A 22,214-nucleotide genomic window follows, 5' to 3' on the forward strand; every position below is an offset into this window, starting at 1 on the left:
AGTTGGCCCATTACAGCAAAAAATGTCTATTTAACTAATAGAATCAAGTATGGCAGGAAGATCAATAGGTGTAGCAAAAACAGCAGGGTGATATGTACTGACCTGATGATAACACTCTCCACTTCTCTCAGCATTAGCAAGTTCTTGGAGTTCCTGAGAAGGATCAGCACCCGGGGAAATGATTATCAATACGGGTTCAATTTCTAGTGTCTCTTTGTATAAACGCCTGAGATTTAGAGGAGGTGGGGACAACTCTTTCAGTCCTAAAAGATATATTAAAGAAATTACAAATAAAAAGTAATGTGAAGCAGAAAAAGTCTGTTAAAACTAATTACATGATTTACAACAGAGAATAACTAGGTGAACTATAATCCTATACATATTAGAGGTTTTACACTCTAAAATCATTCACATACTAGTAAGAACTAACATTTATTGAATGCTTAAGGTGCCAAGCATTTTTCTAAATGCTTTTACCTCTATGACATCATCTAATCCTAACAACAACGTTAAGAGGTAGGTACCCTGATTACCATACCCAACAGATGAAGAAACACACAATCAGCACTGTGGTCTTAACATACAATTCCCTCCCTACAAGAGAAGACTGAAGCCAACCACCTTTCCATACAGGTTTTCATTCATTTATATGATAACGGAGTGCCTACTCTGTGCCATGCACAGGGGAATCAGATTTCCACACAATTTGACAAATAATATCACTGTCATGATATAGGATAGAGAGTTATTTCTTATGTCCATGCATTAAGAGAAAAAAAAAAGTGATATGGAATCAAAAAATGCTTAGTTTGGAGATAGAAACATATAGCTCTGTTTATTTTTGCTAGCTAAATGACCATATGCAAATCACTCAAATGCACTGTGCCTTGTTTTCCTCAACTGTAAAACAGGAATAAAACAATCCATAGGTCTTTTGGAGGCAAAACACGATACAAAATAAAAATAGATTCCATTTACACATCATTTACTCTACACTAAGCATACTCAAGGAAATTGAATGTCTTCCCAAAGACCACCCAGCTGCTGTTAACTGTATTCAAGGTAACAATCTCTTCTTTTTTCTATTCTGAAGCTCTTCACAAACTATCAAGTCCTTATACAGACAAGAAATTATAACTTCACTGTTATATTTAAATCTCTTCTGCTAAAATTTTAATGTTTCCATTATTAATATATTTAGTAAAACCCAAGCTAAAGAAGAGCCACTTCAATTAAAAATCAAAAATACACTTGTTCGAACTGAGCTAAAAAGAAGAGTATGACACAAGAGTTTAAAAATACAGAATTAGATTGAACCTGGTGTACCCCCCAAAAAAAATAAAATAAAAAAAATAAAAAAATACAGGATTAGAATGTAACCAAATGAGTATAGAGGAAAGAAGGGCTTCCTTATATCCTCGACTGTAGAAATGAATAGATAATATTGTACCTCAGAAATTCTAAAATAGCAGGAAAAGACATTCTTAAGGACTTCTGTAACAAGCGCTTTAGAATATGAATTCAATGCCCTCAAGATGGCCTAAAACAGGCATTTCTAGATGACCATCCTGAAAGGACAAATTTCACACCTGAACTATTCCCCTGCATTCTTCATAACAGCAATAGATAATACTAAGCAAAGATTTTACAGACAGAAATATTCCTAATACTAGGTGAAATTTACCCCAACAGCCACGTAAAACTGATGAATTGCTTCTAGAAGCATATTTTATGAATTGTGTATTAATTAAACTTAAACTGGTAACAATCATCCTTCCTAACAGAAATCTTATACACTTGTGGCAATGTAATAAATATTTTTATGTTCATATGCTCATTTATTTACTCATAAATTCTCATAAGCATTCTAGGCCAATTAAATGTACTGTGACATGAAAAAAGGCATCAAAAGTCTTAAAAATGCACATTGTCCTTGACTCAGTAATTTAAATTATAATTTAAGAAATAATTCAGAATCTGAATGCAGAAGTATGTACAAGAATTTTCATTGTGGCTGTTGATATTAGTTAAAAACTGGGGGAAACACTAGTTTTTAAAAACTGTAGTCTGAATGAGTAATTTCTGATAGTAATATAAAGGAACTGAAGTTATAAAAATGGTGAGGTAAAAGATCATTTACTTAAAAGTAGATTAGCACTGTTTAAGGAAAGAATTCTAGGAAGTTGTTTGAAAACCAGGAATTTTTTTAAGAAAGCACTAACTATTCTGTTTCTAGACTACTGTTGTGGACTAGGGCTGCAACATTTCCAGCCTCTAGCCAACTCTGCTCCCTTCAGACTAGCCTCCACAATCCTAATTGGCAAGAACCAATTCCTTAATACCTATCCTACTGTTTCTGTTTCTCCTGAATTCAGTGGGTTTTGTATATCAAAAGACTCCTTGATTTGTCTCAAGTCTGAAGTCAAAGAGAGATTCTGTTGGCAAGCAAGGACTTGTCTGTTCAGTCCTCAGCAGGATTTTCCTCAAATTATAGGGCTTGTCCCTATATTTGTGCCACTAAATATATAAAGGTATATAGTTATACTACCCCCTAGATTTTCTCTAATTGTTGAATATATTATGCACTGTTTAACACATTAAACCCTTAAAGCTGCCTGTCCATTTATCTTAATTTCAAAAATCTGAACATATGGCCAGCATATACTTCAGCTCAGTGTTTGATGGTGAAACTTAAATGTGAATAAAATAGCTAGATAGCTTCCATCCCAAGAGGGCAGACAGCAGTATCAAGCAGTATCAGCAGTATTTTGTCTTGTGGAACTGAAAACCACAGCCACAGAAAGAGAGAGAAAATGAAAAGCAGAGGACTTTGTACCAGATGAAGGGACAGGATAAAACCCCAGAAAAACAGCTAATGAAGAGGAGATAGGCACCCTTACAGAAAAAGAATTCAGAATAATGATGGTGAAGATGATCCAGGAATTGAAAAGAGACTGGATGCAAAGATTGAAAAGTTTACCAAAGACCTAGAAGAATTAAAGAGCAAACAAACAGAGATATGCAACATAATAACTGAAATGAAAAATACACTAGAAGGAACCAATAGCAGATTAACTGAGGCAGAAGGGTGAATAAGTGACCTGGAAGACAGAATGGTGATCATCACTGATGCAGAAAAGAATAAAGAGAAAAGAATGAAAAGAACTGAAGACAGCTTAAGAGACCTCTGGGACAATATTAAACGCACCAACATTCGCATTATAGGGGTCCCAGAAGGAGAAGAGAGAGAGAAAGGACCCGAGAAAATATTGGAAGAGATTATAGTTGAAAAATTCCCTAACATGGGAAAGGAAATAGCTACCCAAGTCCAGGAAGCACAGAGAGTCCCAGGCAGGATAAACCCAAGGAGAAACATGCCAAGATACATAGTAGTCCAATTGACAAAAATTAAAGACAGAGAAAAGTTATTAAAAGCAACGAGGGAAAAACGACAAATAACATAACAAGGGAACTCCCATAAGTTTAACAGCTGATTTCTCAGCAGAAACTCTGCAAGTCAGAAGGGAGTGGCATGATATATTTAAAGTGATGAAAGGGAAGAACCTACAACCAAGAATACTCTACCCAGCAAGGATCTCATTAAGATTTGATGGAGAAATCAAAAGCTTTACAGACAAGCAACAGCTAAGAGAATTCAGCACCACCAAACCAGCCCTACAACAAATGCTGAAGGAAATTCTCTGAGCGGGAAACATAAGAGAAGAAAAGGACCTACAAAAACAAAAACAAAACAATTAAGAAAATGGCAATAGGAAAATACATATCAGTAATTACCTTGAATGTAAATGGACTAAATGCCCCAACCAAAAGACACAGATTGGCTGAATGGATACAAAAACAAGACCCATATATATGCTGTCTGCAAGAGACCCACTTCAGATCTGTGGACACATACAGATGGAAAGTGAGGGGATGGAAAAAGATATTCCATGCAAATGAAAATCAAAAGAAAGCTGGAGTAGTGATACTCATATCAGATAAAATAGACTTTAAAATAAAAAATGTTACAAAAGACAAGAAAGGACACTACATTAAGATCAAGGGATCAATCCAAGAAGAGGAAGAGGAGATGGCAATTATAAATATATATGCACCCAATATAGGAGCACCTCAATACATAAGGCAAATGCTAACAACTATGAAAGAGGAAATGCAAGGCAGAAATAGAGACACAGATGTAGAGAACAAATATATGGACAACAAGTGGGGAAAGGGGGGAGGGTTGGGGGGGGAATGAATTGGGAGACTGAGATACCAAATTGTACACTCTAAATATATGCTGTTGATTGTCTGTTAACTGTATCTCAATAAAAGTTCTTAAAAAAACAAATAAATAAATGTGAATAAAATAAAAATAGTACACCCATGGAAAAAAAAGTAAATTAGGCAACATGACACCATATTGTATATACATCTACATGCCTAAAAAGAATAGAAAGGTATGCACTAAAATGTTAATGATGATTATCTTGTCATGATGGAAAAACAGGCGTTTCTCATCTTTTTTACTGCTCTATATTTTCTCACAGACCTCTAATTAGATGTACTGGGTTGGCTAAAAAGTGCCTTTGGTTTTTAAGTAAAAATAAAAGACACATTTTTCATTTTCACTAAAAACTTTTTTGAACAACGTATTCACCCTTTTGTTCCACTACATTTTGCCATTTTTCAGGCAACTTCATAATTCCATCTTCCCAAAACTTTTTATCTTTTTGAGTAAAGAACTGCTCCAGGTGCCTTTTATAGTATTCCAGGGAATTGAAATTTTTTATATTAAGAAAATTTTGTAAAGACCAAAATAAAAGGAAATCCGAAGGTGCAAAGTCTGGTGAATACAGTGGATGAAATCACAGCTTCCCAGCCAAGCCCTAACAGTTTTTGCCTGGTCATCAAAGAAACATGTGGTCTTGTGTGATCCTAATGGGAGATTATGCATTTTCTGTTGACTCATTCTGGATGCTTTTCATCAAGTGCTGCTTTCATTTGGTCTAACTGGGAGCAGTACGTGCTGGAATTAATTGTTTGGTTTTCCGGAAGGAGCTCATAATAGAGGACTCCCTTCCAATCCCACCACATACACAAACAACATCACCTTCTTTAGATGAAGACCAGCTTTCAGTGTGGTAGGTGGTGGTTCATTTCGCTTGCGCCATGATCTCTTCCGTTCCATGTTATTGTAGAGTATTCACTTTTCATCGCCCATCACAATTTGTTTTAAAAAAGAAATGCTTTCATTATGTTTCAGTAGAGAATCACATGCAGAAATACGGTCAAGAAGATTTCTTCCCTTAACTTATGTGGAACCCAAACATCAAATGATTTTCAACACTTGATTTGGATATGTTGAGTATGTCAGCTGTCTCCCTCATGGTATAACATTGATTGTTCTCAATTTATGTCTTGATTTGATCGTTATCAATTTCAACCTGTCTACCCAACTGTGGAGCATCATCCAGTGAGAAATCTCCAACATGAAACTTCGCAAACCATTTTTGACACGTTCAATCAGTCATAGCACCATCTTCATACACTGCACAAATTTTTTTTTGCGTTTCAGTTGTCTTTTTTCCTTTCTTGAAATGATAAAGCATAATATGCTAAAAATGTTGCTTTTTTCTTACATCTTCAATATTAAAATGGCCACACATTCACCAATTTTGATGTCTTTTTTAAATGCATGCTGATATGACAGCTGTCACATACAATCTAACAAAATTGTTTCAAATGAGGTTAAAGATAACTAAGTGCTACTAGAGCCATCTTACAGAAAAACCGAACAAACCTTTTGGTCAACCCGATATTATGTGATAAAAATATGTCAAAATGTATATAAAGATAGTTTCATATAAAATGACCACAAACATTTTTATTATTTGCAGTATGAGCTACATCAGTTTGTAGCAAATGCTCCTGAGATGGACAGGTAATTCTAGTATGTTTCTCCTTATCTTTTCAAACAACCACAAGCACACCTCACAGATGTTGTGAGTTCAGTTCCAGACCACCACAATAAAGCAAATAGCGTGATAAAGTGAGTCACATGAATTTTTGGTCTCCCAATGCATATAAAAGTTGTGTTTACACTCCTGTGGTCTATTAAGTATGCAATAGCATTATGCCTAAACAAACAATATACATACCTTAACTAAAAAATACTTGATTGCCAAAAAATGGTAACCATTATCTAAGCATTTAGCAAGATGTAATCTTTTTGCTGGTGGTGGTTCTGATTGTTGATGGCTACTGACTGATCAGGTTGGTGGTTGCTGAAGACTGAGGTGGCTGTGGCAATTTTTTAAAATAAGACAACACTGAAGTTTGCCGCATCAACTGACTCTTCCTTTCACCAATGATTTCTCTGTAGCATGCAGTGCTGTTTGGCAGCATTTTATCTACAGTAGAACTTCTTTCAAAATTGCAATCAAATCCTGTCACTGCTTAATCAACTAACTTTGTGGAATATTCTAAATTCTTTGTCGTCATTTTACCAATCTTCACAGCATCTTCATCGGGAGTAGAATCTATCTCAATAAGTCACTTTCTTTGCTCATCTGTAAGAAATAACTCCTTATCCATGAATTTTTAAATCATGAGATTGCAGCAATTCAGTCACATCTTCAAGGCTCCACTTCTAATTCTAGCTCTTTTGCTATTTCCACCACATCTTCAGGTACTTCCTCTACAGAAGTTCTGAACCCCTCAAAGTCATCCATGGGGGTTAGAATCAACTTCTTCCAAACTCCTGTTCATGTTGATATTTTGACCCCTTTCTATGAATCATGAATGTTCTTAATGGCATCTAGAATGGGGAATCCTTTCCAGAAGGTTTTCAACTTACTTTGCCAAAATCCATCAGAGGAATCACTATCCATGGGAGCTATAGCCTAAGAAAATGCATTTCTTGAGTAACAAGACTTAAATGGCAAAATTATTTCTTAATCCATGGGCTGCAGAATGGATGATTTTTAACAGGCATGAAAACAACATGAATCTCGTACATTCCCATCAGAGCTCCTGGGTGGCCAGGTGCATTGTCAATGAGCAGTATCATTTTAAAAGAAAATCTTTTTTTTCCCTGAGCAGTGCGTCAACAGTGAGCTTAAAATATCTAGTACACCATGTTCTAAAATGAGGTGTTGTCAAGCTTTGTTGTTCCATTTATAGAGCACAGGCAGAGTAGATTTTTAGCATAATTCTTAAGGGCCTGAGGATTTATAAAACAGCATTGGAGTCAACTTAAAGTTACCAGCTGCATTAGCCCCTAACAAGAGAGTTAGCCTGTCCTTTGAAGATTCGATGCCAGGTATTGACTTCTCCTCTCTAGTTATAAAAGTTCTAGATGGCATCTTCTTCTAATGGAAGGCAGTTCTGTCTACATTGAAAATCTATTGTTTAGTATAGCTACCTTCACTGATTATCTTAGCTAGACCTTCTGGATAATTACTGCAGATTCTACAATAGCACTCGCTGCTTTACTTTGCATATTTATGTTATGAAGACAGCTTCTTTCCTTAAAGCCCATAGACCAATCTCTGCTAGCTTCAAACTTTTCTTCTGCAGCATCCTCACCTCTCTCAGCCTTCACAGAATTGAAGAGAGTTAGGGTGTCTCTCTGGATTAGGTTTCAGCTTAAGGGAACACTGTAGCTGGTTTGATCTTCTATCCAGACCTCTAAAACTTTCTCCATATCAGCAATAAGACTGTCTTGCTTTCTTATCAGGCATGTGTTCACTGGAGTAGCACTTTTAATTTCCTTCAGGAACTTTTCCTTTGCATTCACAACTTGGCTAACCATTTGGAGCAAGAAGCCTAGCTTTCAGCCTACCTCGGCTTTGGACATGCCTTCCTCACTGAGCTTAATGAGAGAGACATGTGACTCTTCCTTTTCCTTGAGGCCATTTTAGCGTTATTAACTGACCTAATTTCAATTTGTTGTGTCTCAGGGAATAGGGAGGGCTGAGGAGAGGGGAAGAGGTAGGGGAACAGCTGGGCAGTGGAGCAGTCAGAACACACGTAACATTTATCACTTAGGTTCAGTGTTTCACGTTAGCATTATTTGGCACCTCAAAAACAACTACAAGAGTAACATCAAAGATCACTGATCACAGACCACGTAACAAATATAATAATAATGAAGTTGGAAATAATGTGAGAATTACAAAAACGTAACAGAGACACAAATGCAACAAACGCTGTTTGAAAACTGGTGCCAAAAGACTAGCTTGACACAGGATTGCCACAATCTTCAATTTGTAAAAACTACACCATCTGCAAAGTGCAATAAAACAAGGTATGCCTATACTGACTGAAACGTGTTTTATTTGGAAAATACATGCCAACAAAGAAATTATCTTTAAAAAGTTAAAATGATTATCATATCATTACTTAATTCAACAAATAGAGACTTTAAGCTCTATGAGGCAGGAATTAAAGCTTTTGCTTACCATTTTGTACCCAGAGCCAAGCATAAATTCAAGTATTATTTCTAATGTTAAAATTCCACAGAATATAAATATATGTTCATTAATGCATTTTATATATTTCAAAGTATTGTAACATTTTGGATTAGAGAAAAAACTCATGAAAAATATTTTACCATTTAAGATAACATAGATGACACATGTTACCAGGAATTGCATGTTTGCCATTCTGCCCACAAAACTCCAGTAAAATCCACATCGCATATTCAGTGAACTTAGTCTATACATAATCATTGGTTTTATTAACCCAACTAATTTTGACTCATGACAACATTTGAACTGTCAGTGTCAATCATTCAAAATTATTCAATAAAGTTAAAGAGCCAAAAATGTTCGCTGCTTTGTGGATTATCATAGTGTAGAATTACCTATAAATCACAAGAGTCTTGACCTTGGCGGTTAAAACATATAAATTCTTTCAAAAGAAAAAAAGAACTAAAAATAAGTCAAAGAAATGATTTTAACCTTTATTGTGTTTTATTTTACTCAGATAAAATACTCAGATAATAAAAAGGAAATAATTTGTGGTTTAAAAAGGAAAGAATATTGCTCCTGTACTTTCAGGTACCTGAGTAAAGCAACAAATTAATATCAAACTATTATAGGTAGTAAGTATAATTGATTCATTCTTCCTCATTCATCTCATCCTCCCTAACGAAGAGACTGATAAGAAAATTACTCATCTTTTATTAGAGAGAAAAGACAACTCTAAAAATGTAACACACATATCAATAAAAGGAAGGAAAATTGACAACTACTATTTAATATAATACACATCAACCAATTAAATGGGAAAATACTCTTTAGAAATGGAATAATACTCAGGCCTAGAAACAAACAAAAAATGTCAAACATTTTGTGGTAGTAAAATCTAAAGATATCCCTTTCAAGACTCCTATCCCTTGGCTATTCAATCAAACACTAACCTAGATACTTCTGTGAAAGGACTTTGCAGATGTAACTAAGGTAAAGGATCTTTAAATAAGATTATCCTGTATTATCCAAGTACGCCAATTTAGTCTCACTTGAGCCTTGGAACGTAGAAAAATTTCTCCAGCTTAAAGTCAAAGAGATGCAGCCTGAAGAGAAAGCAGCAAAGATGAGGCAGAGGGGGAGGTGAAGGACATGAAGCTTGAGAAGAAACCAATCTGAAGGGGGCCATAAATCCAATCAAAGAAAAAAAAAAAACTGAGACAGACTTCTAAAAACTCAAAATGACAGAAAAAACCTTGATTCGCCAACTGCATGGTGCAAATTCAGCTGAGTGAGTTTGGAAATGGAGTCTTCCTAGAACCTCCCAATAAGAGTCCAAATGACCAACACCAGGATTTAGCCTTGTGCAACCTGCGTCAGAGAAACCAGGAAGGCCTGCCAGACTTCGGACCTAGAGAACTATGAGATAATAAATGGGTGTTGTTCTAAGCTGCTAACTTGTGGCAATTTGTTACAGCAGCAATAGAAAGTGAGTACACATTTCCTTATGACCTTCCTTTTCTCTGAGACACAGACTTCACAGGACAGATTGAACTATGGAAGCAAAGATCATGGGATGGGATGTTAGCATGGATAAGAGAAGTAGAGGATTGTAAAACTAGGAAAGTTTCAAGGCTCAAAGAGACTTTTTGATGAACAACTTTTGAGAAGTTACTGGTTCTTGTACCTATTGCTTCATCTTCTGTGAACAAGTCTCGTTAACACCTCAATACACACAGCATAATACTGTGCTCAGAATAGTTATTAAATCAGAATTACAGAAGTCAGAATATCTGCATCTGGTAACTGCCATTTTGAAAAAGTAATTCAATAGATTGTGCTAGTACACAAGGCTTGGTTTGTAGAATTATATTAAAGCAGCATGCCTGAGAGTTTTGAGGAGTGCTCTGCTAATTTAAAGCTTCAAACCAAAACTACTTTCATAAATGCATCTTTATAAGTTACTAAAAGTTTACAGATTATAAAAAGGATTGCTAAACTTAATAAAAATATTTCCATATGAATGATTCTCAAGAAATTACATTTGAAATCAAATCTCTAAAATTTGATTAAAAAGATAAGTGCTTGTCATTTTCTAGCAATATTAACTTTTAAAACTTATTCATACAATAAAACCTCCAATTTTATATAAAAACTTTATTAATAAAACCACTTGACCAAATACAAAGCCATCCAGCCATACACCAGTATATATAACTTCTGCTTAGAAATAGGTAGAGTATAATTTTAGAAGTATATTAAACTTTCAAAGCATTTGAATATGTGAATATCATGAGGTTTTCACTTAATGCCACTAAACCTTAAATGTCATTTAACCTAGAGATGAAATAGTAATAATACAGAAATATTCCAGAGAGTAGGTAGAGGGTCAAACAACAAATTCAATAAGCAAGGTCATGTGTAATGTGGCTCAAGACTACATGGGTGAGAAAAGAATAGCCTCCTAAGAACCTCTCTGAAATTGCCTCATCTTACTTAAATTGCACTTGAATTATAGGAACAGACAAAAAAATATATAAATGAACAAGAAATATATCAGTTAGTATTAAGAAATGGGTAAGTAACTAAAGCAGGTAGATGTGCTGGTACTGATTAGATGGCCCAGAAAGGCCTCTCCGAAAATGCAACTTTAACATTTGAATGATACAGAGTAGCCAACAATTTAACAAAAACAGAGAACAAACACAGAGCGCAAAGGCCCTAAGGCTGCTTTGCCTATGAAGGCACAGTGGCAAAGCAAGAAGGAAACAAGATGAGGTTAGAGAAGAAGGCAGGGGCCAGACTGTGTGGGCCTTTGTAAGCTTACACAGTTGACCCGTAGACAGTGCTGGGGTTACGGACACTGACCCCCCACAGTCAGAAACCCACACATAGCTTAGAGTTGACCCTCTGTATCCATGATTCCTCTGTATCCACGGTCCCTCCATACCTGCAGTCCCATAGCTTCAGGTTCGACCACCTGCGGATCATGCAGTATTGCAGTATTTACTATCAGAAAAAAATCTGCATAAAAGTGGACCTGCACAGTTCAAAACCATGCTGCTCTAGCGTCAACCATATATAAATCTGGAATTTACTCTAAGTGTTTTGAGAAGATTTTGGAGATTTTAGGCAAAAAATAGAGATGATTTGGTTTAAGTTTTTAAAAGCTCACACAGCCTTCTGGAGAGAATGGACTCAAGAGGAATTGCGAACTGAAGCAGGGAGACAGATGAGGAAAGTGGTCACTGATTTAGCACACACTTACAGTGCCCATGCGTTCCAGAAGCTGTTTAAGGCACTGGGGCACAACCATGAACAAAACAAAGCTTGTGCCCTCATGTGGCTAATATTCTAGCTGGGGAAAAGGAAATGTATAAACAGGTAAATAACAATATGTCAGATGGTGATAATAGTTACAGAGGAAAATAAACAGGGCAAAGGAGGATATGGAGAGCTGAGGAAAGAGTGAATATGTTACTATATAAAGAGTGCTCAGAGAAAGCATTAACTGAAAAGATGACAGCTGAGCAGAGATAACTGGGGATAGAGATCTGCTGGAAGAAGGAACAGTGAGTGCAAAGGTCTTGAGTCAGCAGAAACACACTTGTGGCAAGAGAAAAACAGGAAAAAGGCTACTGTGGTTGGAAAGGATTGAGCAAGGGTGAGAGTGGTAGGAGATGAGATCTGAGGGGAAGCAGACGACCAGAAGAGGTAAGACCCTGTAAGACACTGTAGGGACTCTGAGAAAGATGAGGTACCATCAGAAGAGTTAAAATGGAAGAATGATAGTTAGTGATAAATCTAACTTATATTTCAAAAGACACTATAGCTGCTATGCTGAGAATAAACGGGGAGTGGGAAAAAAAGAAAGCCTGAATGGCAATAATCTCGCTCATACGATGGTGGCTTGAACAAAGTAGTAGATAGCAGTGGAGGTGTGAGAAGTAATTAGATGCTCCACATGGTGAAGACAGAGCCAAAGCTATGGCAGTAAATGAGTGAGAGATGACGGGGGTTTGCATTAGGTTGGTAGTAATGACACCAAGTAAATGAATTCAGAGTAAGTTTTAAAGTTGGAACCCAAAGGACTAGTTGGTAGATTGGGTATAAGAAGTTAACAAAAAGAGCGAAAGGATTACTCCTGGGTTTTTCTTTTGAGCAACTGAGTGGATCCTAGTACAGACAAATGAAAAGTTCTATATTGGTCATTTGACAGTCATAAGAAAACATCAAATGAGCATCTGTATATATGATCCTAGAATTCCACAGAGAGGTTAGGGCTAGAAATAAGAGATATAAGAGTCAGTGATTTGAAGTCAGGAACTGAATGAGGTCATGAAAAAATGTACAATAATGAAAGAAGGGAACCCAGGGCAAGACTGTAGTGGGAGGAAGAATACTCCAACATTTAGAATATATACAGAGAAGCAACCAGTAAAGGAAAGTGACAAGGAAAATCCTAAAAGGACTGAGAAATGAAAGAAGAAACATGATAATCAAGAGAAGAGAGTGGAAAGTATTTAAAGAAGGAATAAATGGGCAACTTTGTTGAGAAATCAAGCAAGACAAAAGCACAGAAGTCACTAACAGAAATAAAAATATGGAAGAAGAATTAACCTCATTAACCTCAATGAGAGCAATCTTGTGGAACTTTAGGGAAGGAAGTCCAGATAGAATGAGTTGAAAGCCAAGTAAGAGTTGAGCAAATGGATTACTGTGGTTTTTGACTATGGACACACTTTCAGGATGTTCTGTTGTAGAAGAAAATTAAAAAACAGGATGATAGAGAAGGGATAGAGGGTCATAGGCAGCATTTTGAAGACAGGTGATACTAATATACGAGAGTGAGTCAAAAATTATCCACACTTTGGTTATATTAAAACTTCTGTTGGCCGCCCTGTCTTATCAGTGCTTTCCGTTAAAGGCTACTGTCTCCTCAGTCACTGCTGTGCCGGTGTAAACGTGTTACATCAGTTCATTTGTAACTGTGGTGCAAGCAAAACTGGGTGCCCCACTTGTGATTTGCACGAAAGAAGAGCAGTGTGCAGTGATTTGTTTTTTGTGGTCTGAGGGTGTGCACATCCACACACTTCTGCCCACACTGTCAACACTTTGCAAAAACTTCATTTTGAGGTGTTAAAGCATCCTCTCTATAGTCCTGATCTTGCTCCACTGGACTTTCACTGGTTTGGTCCCCTGAGAGCAGCCCTAGGAGGATGAACATTCACTTCTGATGAAGAAGTGAAGACAGCAGTGCATTCGTTGCTCGCAGCTCAGCCTAAAACATTTTTTAATGAGGGAATACGAAAGCTTGTTGACAGATGGACAAAGTGTATTGAAAAGCAAGGAGATTATGTCGAAAAATGATGTTTTTGTCTTTTCTAAAAGTTAATTAAAATAAATTCTACAGCCAGAGTACAGATAATTTTTGACTCACCCTGTATGTTTATATACTAACAGAAAGGATCCAATAAAGGAGGTGAAATTGATGATGCAACAAAAAGGGATAATAGCAGGAATGAAAACTAAAGAGTAAATGGGCTGGACTTTAACTGAAGCAAGAACATTCATCCAGAGTAAGAGAAGGGAAAGCAGAATGAGTATGAGTAGGTAGCTGGTAGAACTGTTAGTGGGAAATAAAAATTCTGTCTTATTGCTTCTATTTTCTCAAAAAATGCTACTAAAAGGTTACTTCAAGGGACTTCCCTGGTGGTCCAGTGGTAAGACTGCGCTTCCAATGCAGGGGGCACAGGTTTGATCCCTAGCTGGGGAACTAAGATCCCACATGCCGCACAGCACAGCCAAAATAAACAAACAAAAAAAACCAGGTAGAGATTGTGAGATAAGTAGAATAAAGGAAAAAAATGTATAATCTTTCTAAACTGAGGTCAGCATAGAATAAAATGTAAATTAAAAACAAATATTCCAGGTTAGTGATCTAGTTCTAGAAAAGAAGTGCACTTACCCAGAGTTTTACATGCAAATAGGGCCATGGCACTTTGCAATCTGTCTGGTCTGAGAGCTTGTACCACAAGAACCTTAAAATAAAGTGCAGAGCATTTTGAAATAACAAAGTTTCTATAACAGTTGTAACTAAACAATAGTTACTGTTAATTAATTAAACAAATGTTTACCACAATATTTACTATGCCTCAAACTGTCACAAAAGGTATATAAAAAGATACATCTTTAATAGCCAAAATATTACTAAAATTCATCAGATCTATCATCAAAAGTAAACATCAGCATGTTAACAGTCATAGCATTAGCTATGTCTTCAGCAGCTAATAAAGGGCCCAATGGCAGGTGAAAATAAGGGTATGTAGGTAAGGCATTCCTGGTGACAGCAGGGCAGAGGCATAAAATGCTTATCTAAAATTTTCAAATCACCAATTTTATGCTGAATCATATTTATATATTCCTAGATGTTCAAGTTTTCAAATAAAGTTTTTCTTAGTTTTTTTTTTTTTTCCTTTTTTTTAAAACATACTTGATGAAACAGAATTTGACAAGGGGCAGAACCATAGCCAGCAGCCTAGTTAAGTGACATAAATGGAAGGGTCATTTCCTGGGGTGTCAACTCCTATGTCCTCTGCAACTCTAAGATGTTGACCTAGCCAAAAGACAGTGGAACCCACCAGTAGGTTTCATCATTCTATTTTGAAACAGAATGGGAAAAAAAGTCCCCTGCTCCTCACCATAAGGTCTTTTCCTTAGACAGAACCCTGGTAAATGAGTGAAGAACCTGTACAATCTTTACCTAATTTCTTTCTATAAGACATGTCCTCTATATTGCAAAATCCCCCTTGGGTCGGAGGCAGAAGGAGTAAGAAAAGCTACAGTGGGAGACACCCTACCCAGAAACTTTGCTAATGATTTCATTGTCTGGTTAAGGTGGCAAAAGCAGAAAGCCCTTCCCCACATACGCCCATTAAGGTTACATGACACCCTAAAGGCAAAGCTTTTATATAAATGGTTTCTGAGTGACAAAAGAAACATTAAATACTTTTATGCATTTAGATAATTTACCTGCTGAAATAAGGAAACTTTCTTTACAAGAATAGATGGAAACTCTTGCTCACACACTGAATTATGATAATAAGTACGCCACAAAGCTACATCTTCAAAGCAGAGGGTCTGATAAAGACTGGGGAGAGCAATCTAAAAAATAAGGATAACCACATATAGTGAGCTACGAGCAAATATAAATACACACACATACTAAATACACACACACTAAAAGAAGTAAAGGGAAACCAATTATTGATGTTTATCATTTGTTTTCATTAGGAAACAAATGTGTTGGCTTATTTAATCATTTCTGGATCAGAAATAGTAGGCTAGACTTCTCTAATTCAGAATTAAATAAAGGCAAATATTTCCAAAGTAGTACTAAATCAACACTTGTAAGTTAGCAAATCTTTTCTCTATGTAAAAACATTTGTACCTATCTCCACCTTGTGGAGAAAAGAATACTTTCATTAAAACCAAGTGCAAATTTTAACCATTGCCACAATGGAGTTCCACTTTACAGTGTAAAAATATGCCCAGTTTCAAATCTTGACTTTATACTTTGTAAGTGACTGTGACTATATCACTCTTTATCTGTTAAATGAGGACAACAGTAGCTGCCTCACAATGCTGAAAATATCTTGTGAGATGATCCATTTTCAAATGCTGCATAATACCTTAAACATAGGAAGTCATCAATGCCTGCTGGCTACTCTCACCGTTTTAACTGTGTGCTACTGTACCATCAGAATATTTGTGAAGAAAAAGCAGAGAAAGGAAAGGAAGAATGGAAAGGTGTGTGACAAATTTTGAGAGAAGTATATTTGTCTTTCATTCCCCACAAAAACAACACTTTAGCCCGAGTAAAGAACACAGACAGAACTGTTGGGAGTTAGGCTTCTGAACTGCTTTTTTCTTCCCCATGCCTCATCCTCACCATCGAAGTCACACTTGGGGAAAAAAACGGTGGGGAGGGGAAAGAACGGAGGAGAGAAAGAGAGAGAAAAAAAAAAACACTAGATACTGGAAAACCTAGATATCAAAAGCATGGACTGTGGTGTCAGAATACCTGAATTAAACTCATAGTTCCAAAACTTCCCAGCTATTTGATGCTGGATAAATTATTTAACCTGTCTACACCTCATTTTGCTCTTCTCAAAAAAAGACATATTATGACCTCTTCAATAGGTTATTGAGATAATAAAATAAAATAATGCATCTGAAGTATTTAACATGATGCTTCGCACATAACAGGTCTTCAAAAATATGTATTAAATTAAAAAGAAAACAGTTTCATGCATTTTGCAACTCGTTGCACTGATTCCCATTTCTCATCTGTAACAAGAAAGTTAATAATACCACCCCCTTAAGGTTTGTGTGATAATTAAATAATTCATTTGAAAATAATTTATAAACTAAAATGATAATAAAACACTAATGTATATTATAAACATTCCCTAAAGAGGAAAGCCTCCCTTTCCTAAATGTTTTGCATTTCTTTACTTAACAAGAAATTAGTATGTGAAAAAGAGCATCATTGTAATATTTAGATATAACAATTAAGATTTTTTCCCAAGTGTAACCTCTCAGTAGATCAATTGTTCAAACAATTTTAACTGTATCATGTTGATCATTATTAATTATGCCATTAGGAGTTCATGAAATAGTTCAGAGGTCCAGCCCAGTAATGCAGAAATCTCAAGTTCTATTTTTCATAGTTATTGATTTTTTGCGTTATATTGAAATTGTTTAAAAAATGTTGCCTACACTAGGTGATAAAAAACTCCTGGAAAGCAAGAACCAAGACCTTTATTTATCTGTACTCTCCATCCTCAACCAGCATATTATTAATACTTAATAAATATTTAACCCTATGGAACATGTGAACAACACAAAATTTACCATACCCATGTGTCATTACTTTGTCTAGCTGTAGCCTTAATTTGTTCAACCAAAAAAGTATTTAACAAAAATTAACCATGCATCTGGCATAGAGCAGGCACAAAGGAATGAATGAGTCAGGTTTTGCACTGTTAGGAAAATAAAGTTTAACAAGGCAAGGATCCGAATCTCAGTGGATTTACAGCCTAGGAGAAGAGGCAGACATAATAAATTATTTTGAATGAGTATGATAGGTGCTATGATACAGGAATGTTCAAGATATATGCTAATAGAAATGACAGAAATTGGGAAAAAAATCATGGAGCAGGTAATGCTTTGGGTAAGCCCTGAAATATAAATAGATATTCGACAGGTAAAAACAGTTAAAGGCCATTTCAGGCTGAGGGAGTAATGGGACCAGTAAGTACAGGAAATACTGAGGGGATGGACCCGAAGTAAACCTAAAGAGGCAGGCAAGGAGCAGATCATGGATCATCTTACATGTTATGCAAAGGACAATGGACTTTACCCTAGGACTGGTAAAACTTATTAAAAGGTTTTAAATAGGGTAATAACCATGTCATAAGTAAACTTTAAACATAAAGGATAAAATAAAATGAAGAGGAATGAGAATAGAAGTAGGAGATCTCCAGGTGAATGATGAAAGCCAAAACTAAGAGAGTGACTGCAAAGATGAAGAGCTGAGTTTGAGAGATATTAAAAGATGAATAGAAGTGAGAGAAACAAACAAACAAAAAAAAAAAGTGAGAGAAACAGTTTGAATTTGAAACTCTTTTCAACATACATATCATACTGCATCTTATTACTGATCCTGAATTATTCTATTACTAAGCTGTCCACATACCATATTAGAGGATCTTTTATTTACTTATCTTTCTATTCCCTATGGGTATACAGCACAGAATCTTGCCCAGTGTAGACACTTAATATGTTATACACTGAATGAAAGATTTAATTAATTAATCATTCATTAAAGAACTAATAAAAATAATGCTTGGATATTTTACCCAGGGATTTTACATCATTTTTACAAAAATATCATCACTGAATATGAATAAGTAGCACATAAAAATATAAACAGAAATAACTCAAATATTAAAAAAATAAATATTCCTCGCAGTAGAAAAGAAATACCTTTAATGTTGCCACTGCCCAGCTTCTTTCCTGATCTATCCAAGACGGAAGTTGATCACGTATTCTTTGTTGAGAGTCCTTTTTAATGATAGTAATTATTTTCCTTAACATATTTGGTAAAACTCAGATTTTAAAAAAATTAAAAATTGACCAGTTCTTTGTATGAACACTATTTTCAAAAAAACTCATTTTAAGTATTTTTTTTTACCCATTTTACAAGTCAATATGGTAAAATTCTACATAACATAAGGTACTGATAAACATTTAGACAAATGTTACATTCATTTTCATAGGGCTTAATCTTCTGTGAAACTTCAGAAAAATTCAAAGGTAATAAGAAACTATCATAATATATTATTTTTAATCATATCTTGCATTTCAGATATAATCTAGGTTTTGCATTACAGTTTGGAGAGGTTGCTTTGAAGAATAATATTATCCATTACATGTTAAACAGAAAATTACTAGATAAAAAGCTAAATTTGAATCAAGTTGTCAAAAATTAAATGAAGTAATTTTTAACTTCACTTATACAAGAAAATTTTCCTAGTTATAAGATTTGATTTTCTTAGAATTAAAAAGTGTTCTTGGAACAAAATATATATATATATATATATATATATATACATAAAGAAACCATATTAATTTCTTATATTTAATTAATATTCTCAAAGGAATATATGTCCTCAAGGACAAAAAAACACATTTTTATATTAGGGCAACAGAGGCAAGGACATATTCCTCTAATTAAAATATAGTTTCAACAGTAATTTAAAATTCCTCTGAAGCAAATTATATTTCACGAAGTCAAAGCCATAATTATTTTCCCTGAGAGTGAAATAATAAATTTATTATTTTAACTTACAGCTTTCCGCAGCATGTCTCCAACAACCACACCTGTAAATGTATCCCATTCCTAGTAAATAAAAATATGGGAAACACACAAAAAAATAAATATTCTAACTATTTAACAAATCTTTTAAAATTTGCCCATAAGACAGCTTACAATTTAGCTTTCTAAAAACATGGAAAAAAATAAAACTGCTTTCATATCTTCCTAGTACATTAACATTATCAGTTCAAGTACCATACCAACATAAAACATTAAAATGAAATCTACTAGAATAATTTTAAGACAAAAATATAACTACATTATATGTGTCTCAACATCTAAAATTTTAAATGTCTTATTCAATTAGCATTTGTCACTACCTTTAATTTGTCCTATTATACGCTATTTGTTACTAATAGATAAGCAGTAAGGTGCAACAAAAATTTAAAAATTGCGTATACTGGAAAAAATAGAGAAAAGTACTACCATTAACTTATCTTTTCCAACATACGGGGAGAAGACTGCCATTACTCTTTTTTTTTAATTAACCCATGGAATCAAAACTGATCAAGTGTTATAGAATCTAGAGCTCTTAGAAAATCTATGTCTTCACTCTAGGTTACCCATTCAGATAATTATGGACACTACCATGTTATTTGTCACATTTTGGCCAGCAAATAAAGCAAAGACATATTAAAATTTGAGAGCAATATGGAAAAACTACCAAAGCAACATAATTCCTGCCTCCACCCACTTTGACCATTCTTCCTACTGAAGTTACACAGTCACAAATAAATAAAATACAAATTATTACTACTACTTTACGTGAACCAGAGAGAACTGTTCTCCTTTCCCAATGATAATTTATTCATACTCCAGGAGGGAAAATTAAGTCTTATACAACAGAACATATTGATCATGGGGGAAAACATTACACAGTAGAAGGGAAAGGCATCAAAGTAAATAGTGTAAATAAAAGGAGTCAAGTTAAATTCTGGAGAAACTATACAAGTCAGCCAGAGCATGTGGAGTTAGAGAAGAATAAAGAGAGAACAGTCACATGGAATGGTATGCATTCTTTTAACTATTCAAATGAAAGGAACCCAGAGCACAGTTAAAATCTGACCACAGAGAGTTGAAGGTTACTAGGTCAAAGTGCACTGTCCATATACTATTCCCTGCCACCCTGGCTACTCCACGCTCACTTTAATGATAATGGCATAATAATGAGAAAAATCAGTTACAAATAATTTTTGTAAACATTAGAAGTGGGTAGAGATGGATTACTTAGCTCTATCTTGAAGGAGATTGTTTTCAAGTTTGAGAGGGGGTTATATGGTAGACCAGAAATGAAGTCACAGACAAAAAAGGGTAAATTATACGTTAAAAGACTAACACAAGCCTGCAGGCTCAAAGAAGGCTTCTGAGAACTGCCCATCCTCTTGCTTCATCTGCTGACTCGGATTGCTCAGAGTCAGTGGAGGTAATAAATAGTGTAGTGGTATACCCATATTGTTTCACTTTTTTGTAATTATCAGTTCCACTGCTTAGATGAGGAAAATAAGAAGGCTGGCACTTCTGGTGCTCTGGAAAGATGGACCTGTGTTCAGAAAAATCTAGGTAGCATGGTAAGTTAGAGTTCTTTCCTTAGCTTACCATTGCTTCAGAATACTGGGCTCACCCAAAGGAGATTAGAACTGGGAATCAGCTTCTTACACTAAACTTCTAAGTAAAAAATAAACAGATTGATATTTAATTTCTAGCCTTAAGTAACTTCTAATCTAACCATAAGTCTACCCATTACCAAGTTTCTATGCAACTCTTCTAATATTTATCTCCTTTCCTTCCACTTACATTTTCTTGAAAAAGTTCAGGATGCATGCCTCGAACGAAATGCAAAGCGAACATCAACTGATCAGCCTGAAAAGAATAACAGATGTTAACTTGCTTTTTCCATATTTGAGTTTTTGGAAAAACACAGTCCATAAATTTTGGTTCACAAAATCTGTATTCTGTCATCTAATAATCTACTTTTATCAATATAAGAAATGACTTTCAAGTGGCATCTACATAAGACAACTCTTCTAAGTTGGGGGTAAGAGTATAAAGAGAGTGCCAAAACTTTTAGAGATAGTGCTAAGCATTAATTAGCATGTACACTTCATTAAAAAAAAAAAAAAACAAAACAGATTTAAGGAGCTGACCCAATTGTGAGATTTAGATTAGTCATTACCAGACAGATCAACCTTTTGCATTAGTAACCTTCAGTTTGTCATTGTGTATATTTGCTCCTAAACATTCTGTATGGCCCTAAATCAAGAGATTTCACTTCTATAAATTTATGTAAGGGATCATAAATGTACTCCTAAAGAAGAAATAAGGATATTCATCGCAAGGCTTTTAAAATATTTATTTATTTATTTATTTGGCTGTGCCGGGTCTTAGTTGTGGCATGTGGACTCTTAGTTGTGGCAGGCAGACTCCTAGTTGCAGAATGTATGTGGGATCTAATCTCCTGACAAGGGATCAAACCCAGGCTCCCTACATTGGGTCTTAACCACTGAACCACCAGGGAAGTCCCGCAAGGCTTTTTATAATGGAGGGAAAACTGAAACAACATGAATGTTCAAAAGTCTATCATGAATAATAGTCAAATCAAAGTATATAGCATAACTCATTGTTTATTTAAACAAATATAAACATATTTTTAAATAAACAATATAAACACATATAAACAGATATGGATATAAATCTGCAAAAGAAATTAGAAATAGATATCAAAATTTTTATCAGTGATTTATTTTTGAGATTACAGGTTATTTTTATTTCCTTATTTTTTCTTAGGTGTATTTTACAAA

General features: G+C 35.0%; 1 protein-coding gene across 2 annotated transcripts in view; it reads right to left on the reverse strand.

Moving 5' to 3' along the window:
* The window catches only part of DYNC2H1 (dynein cytoplasmic 2 heavy chain 1), a 332,321-nt gene that overhangs the window by 144,572 nt on the left and 165,535 nt on the right, over positions 1–22,214 (reverse strand). For both annotated transcript variants that reach the window (XM_057747706.1, XM_057747705.1), the window contains 6 exons: positions 21,211–21,276; positions 19,390–19,440; positions 18,525–18,602; positions 15,507–15,638; positions 14,443–14,515; positions 103–263 (listed from right to left, as the gene is read on the reverse strand). In XM_057747706.1, coding sequence (XP_057603689.1) covers positions 103–263; positions 14,443–14,515; positions 15,507–15,638; positions 18,525–18,602; positions 19,390–19,440; positions 21,211–21,276 — 561 coding nt within the window. The remainder of the gene's footprint in view (positions 1–102; positions 264–14,442; positions 14,516–15,506; positions 15,639–18,524; positions 18,603–19,389; positions 19,441–21,210; positions 21,277–22,214) is intronic.

Source organism: Hippopotamus amphibius, chromosome 9 (genome assembly GCF_030028045.1).
Source record: "Hippopotamus amphibius kiboko isolate mHipAmp2 chromosome 9, mHipAmp2.hap2, whole genome shotgun sequence".
NCBI classification, from domain to species: Eukaryota; Metazoa; Chordata; class Mammalia; order Artiodactyla; family Hippopotamidae; genus Hippopotamus; species Hippopotamus amphibius.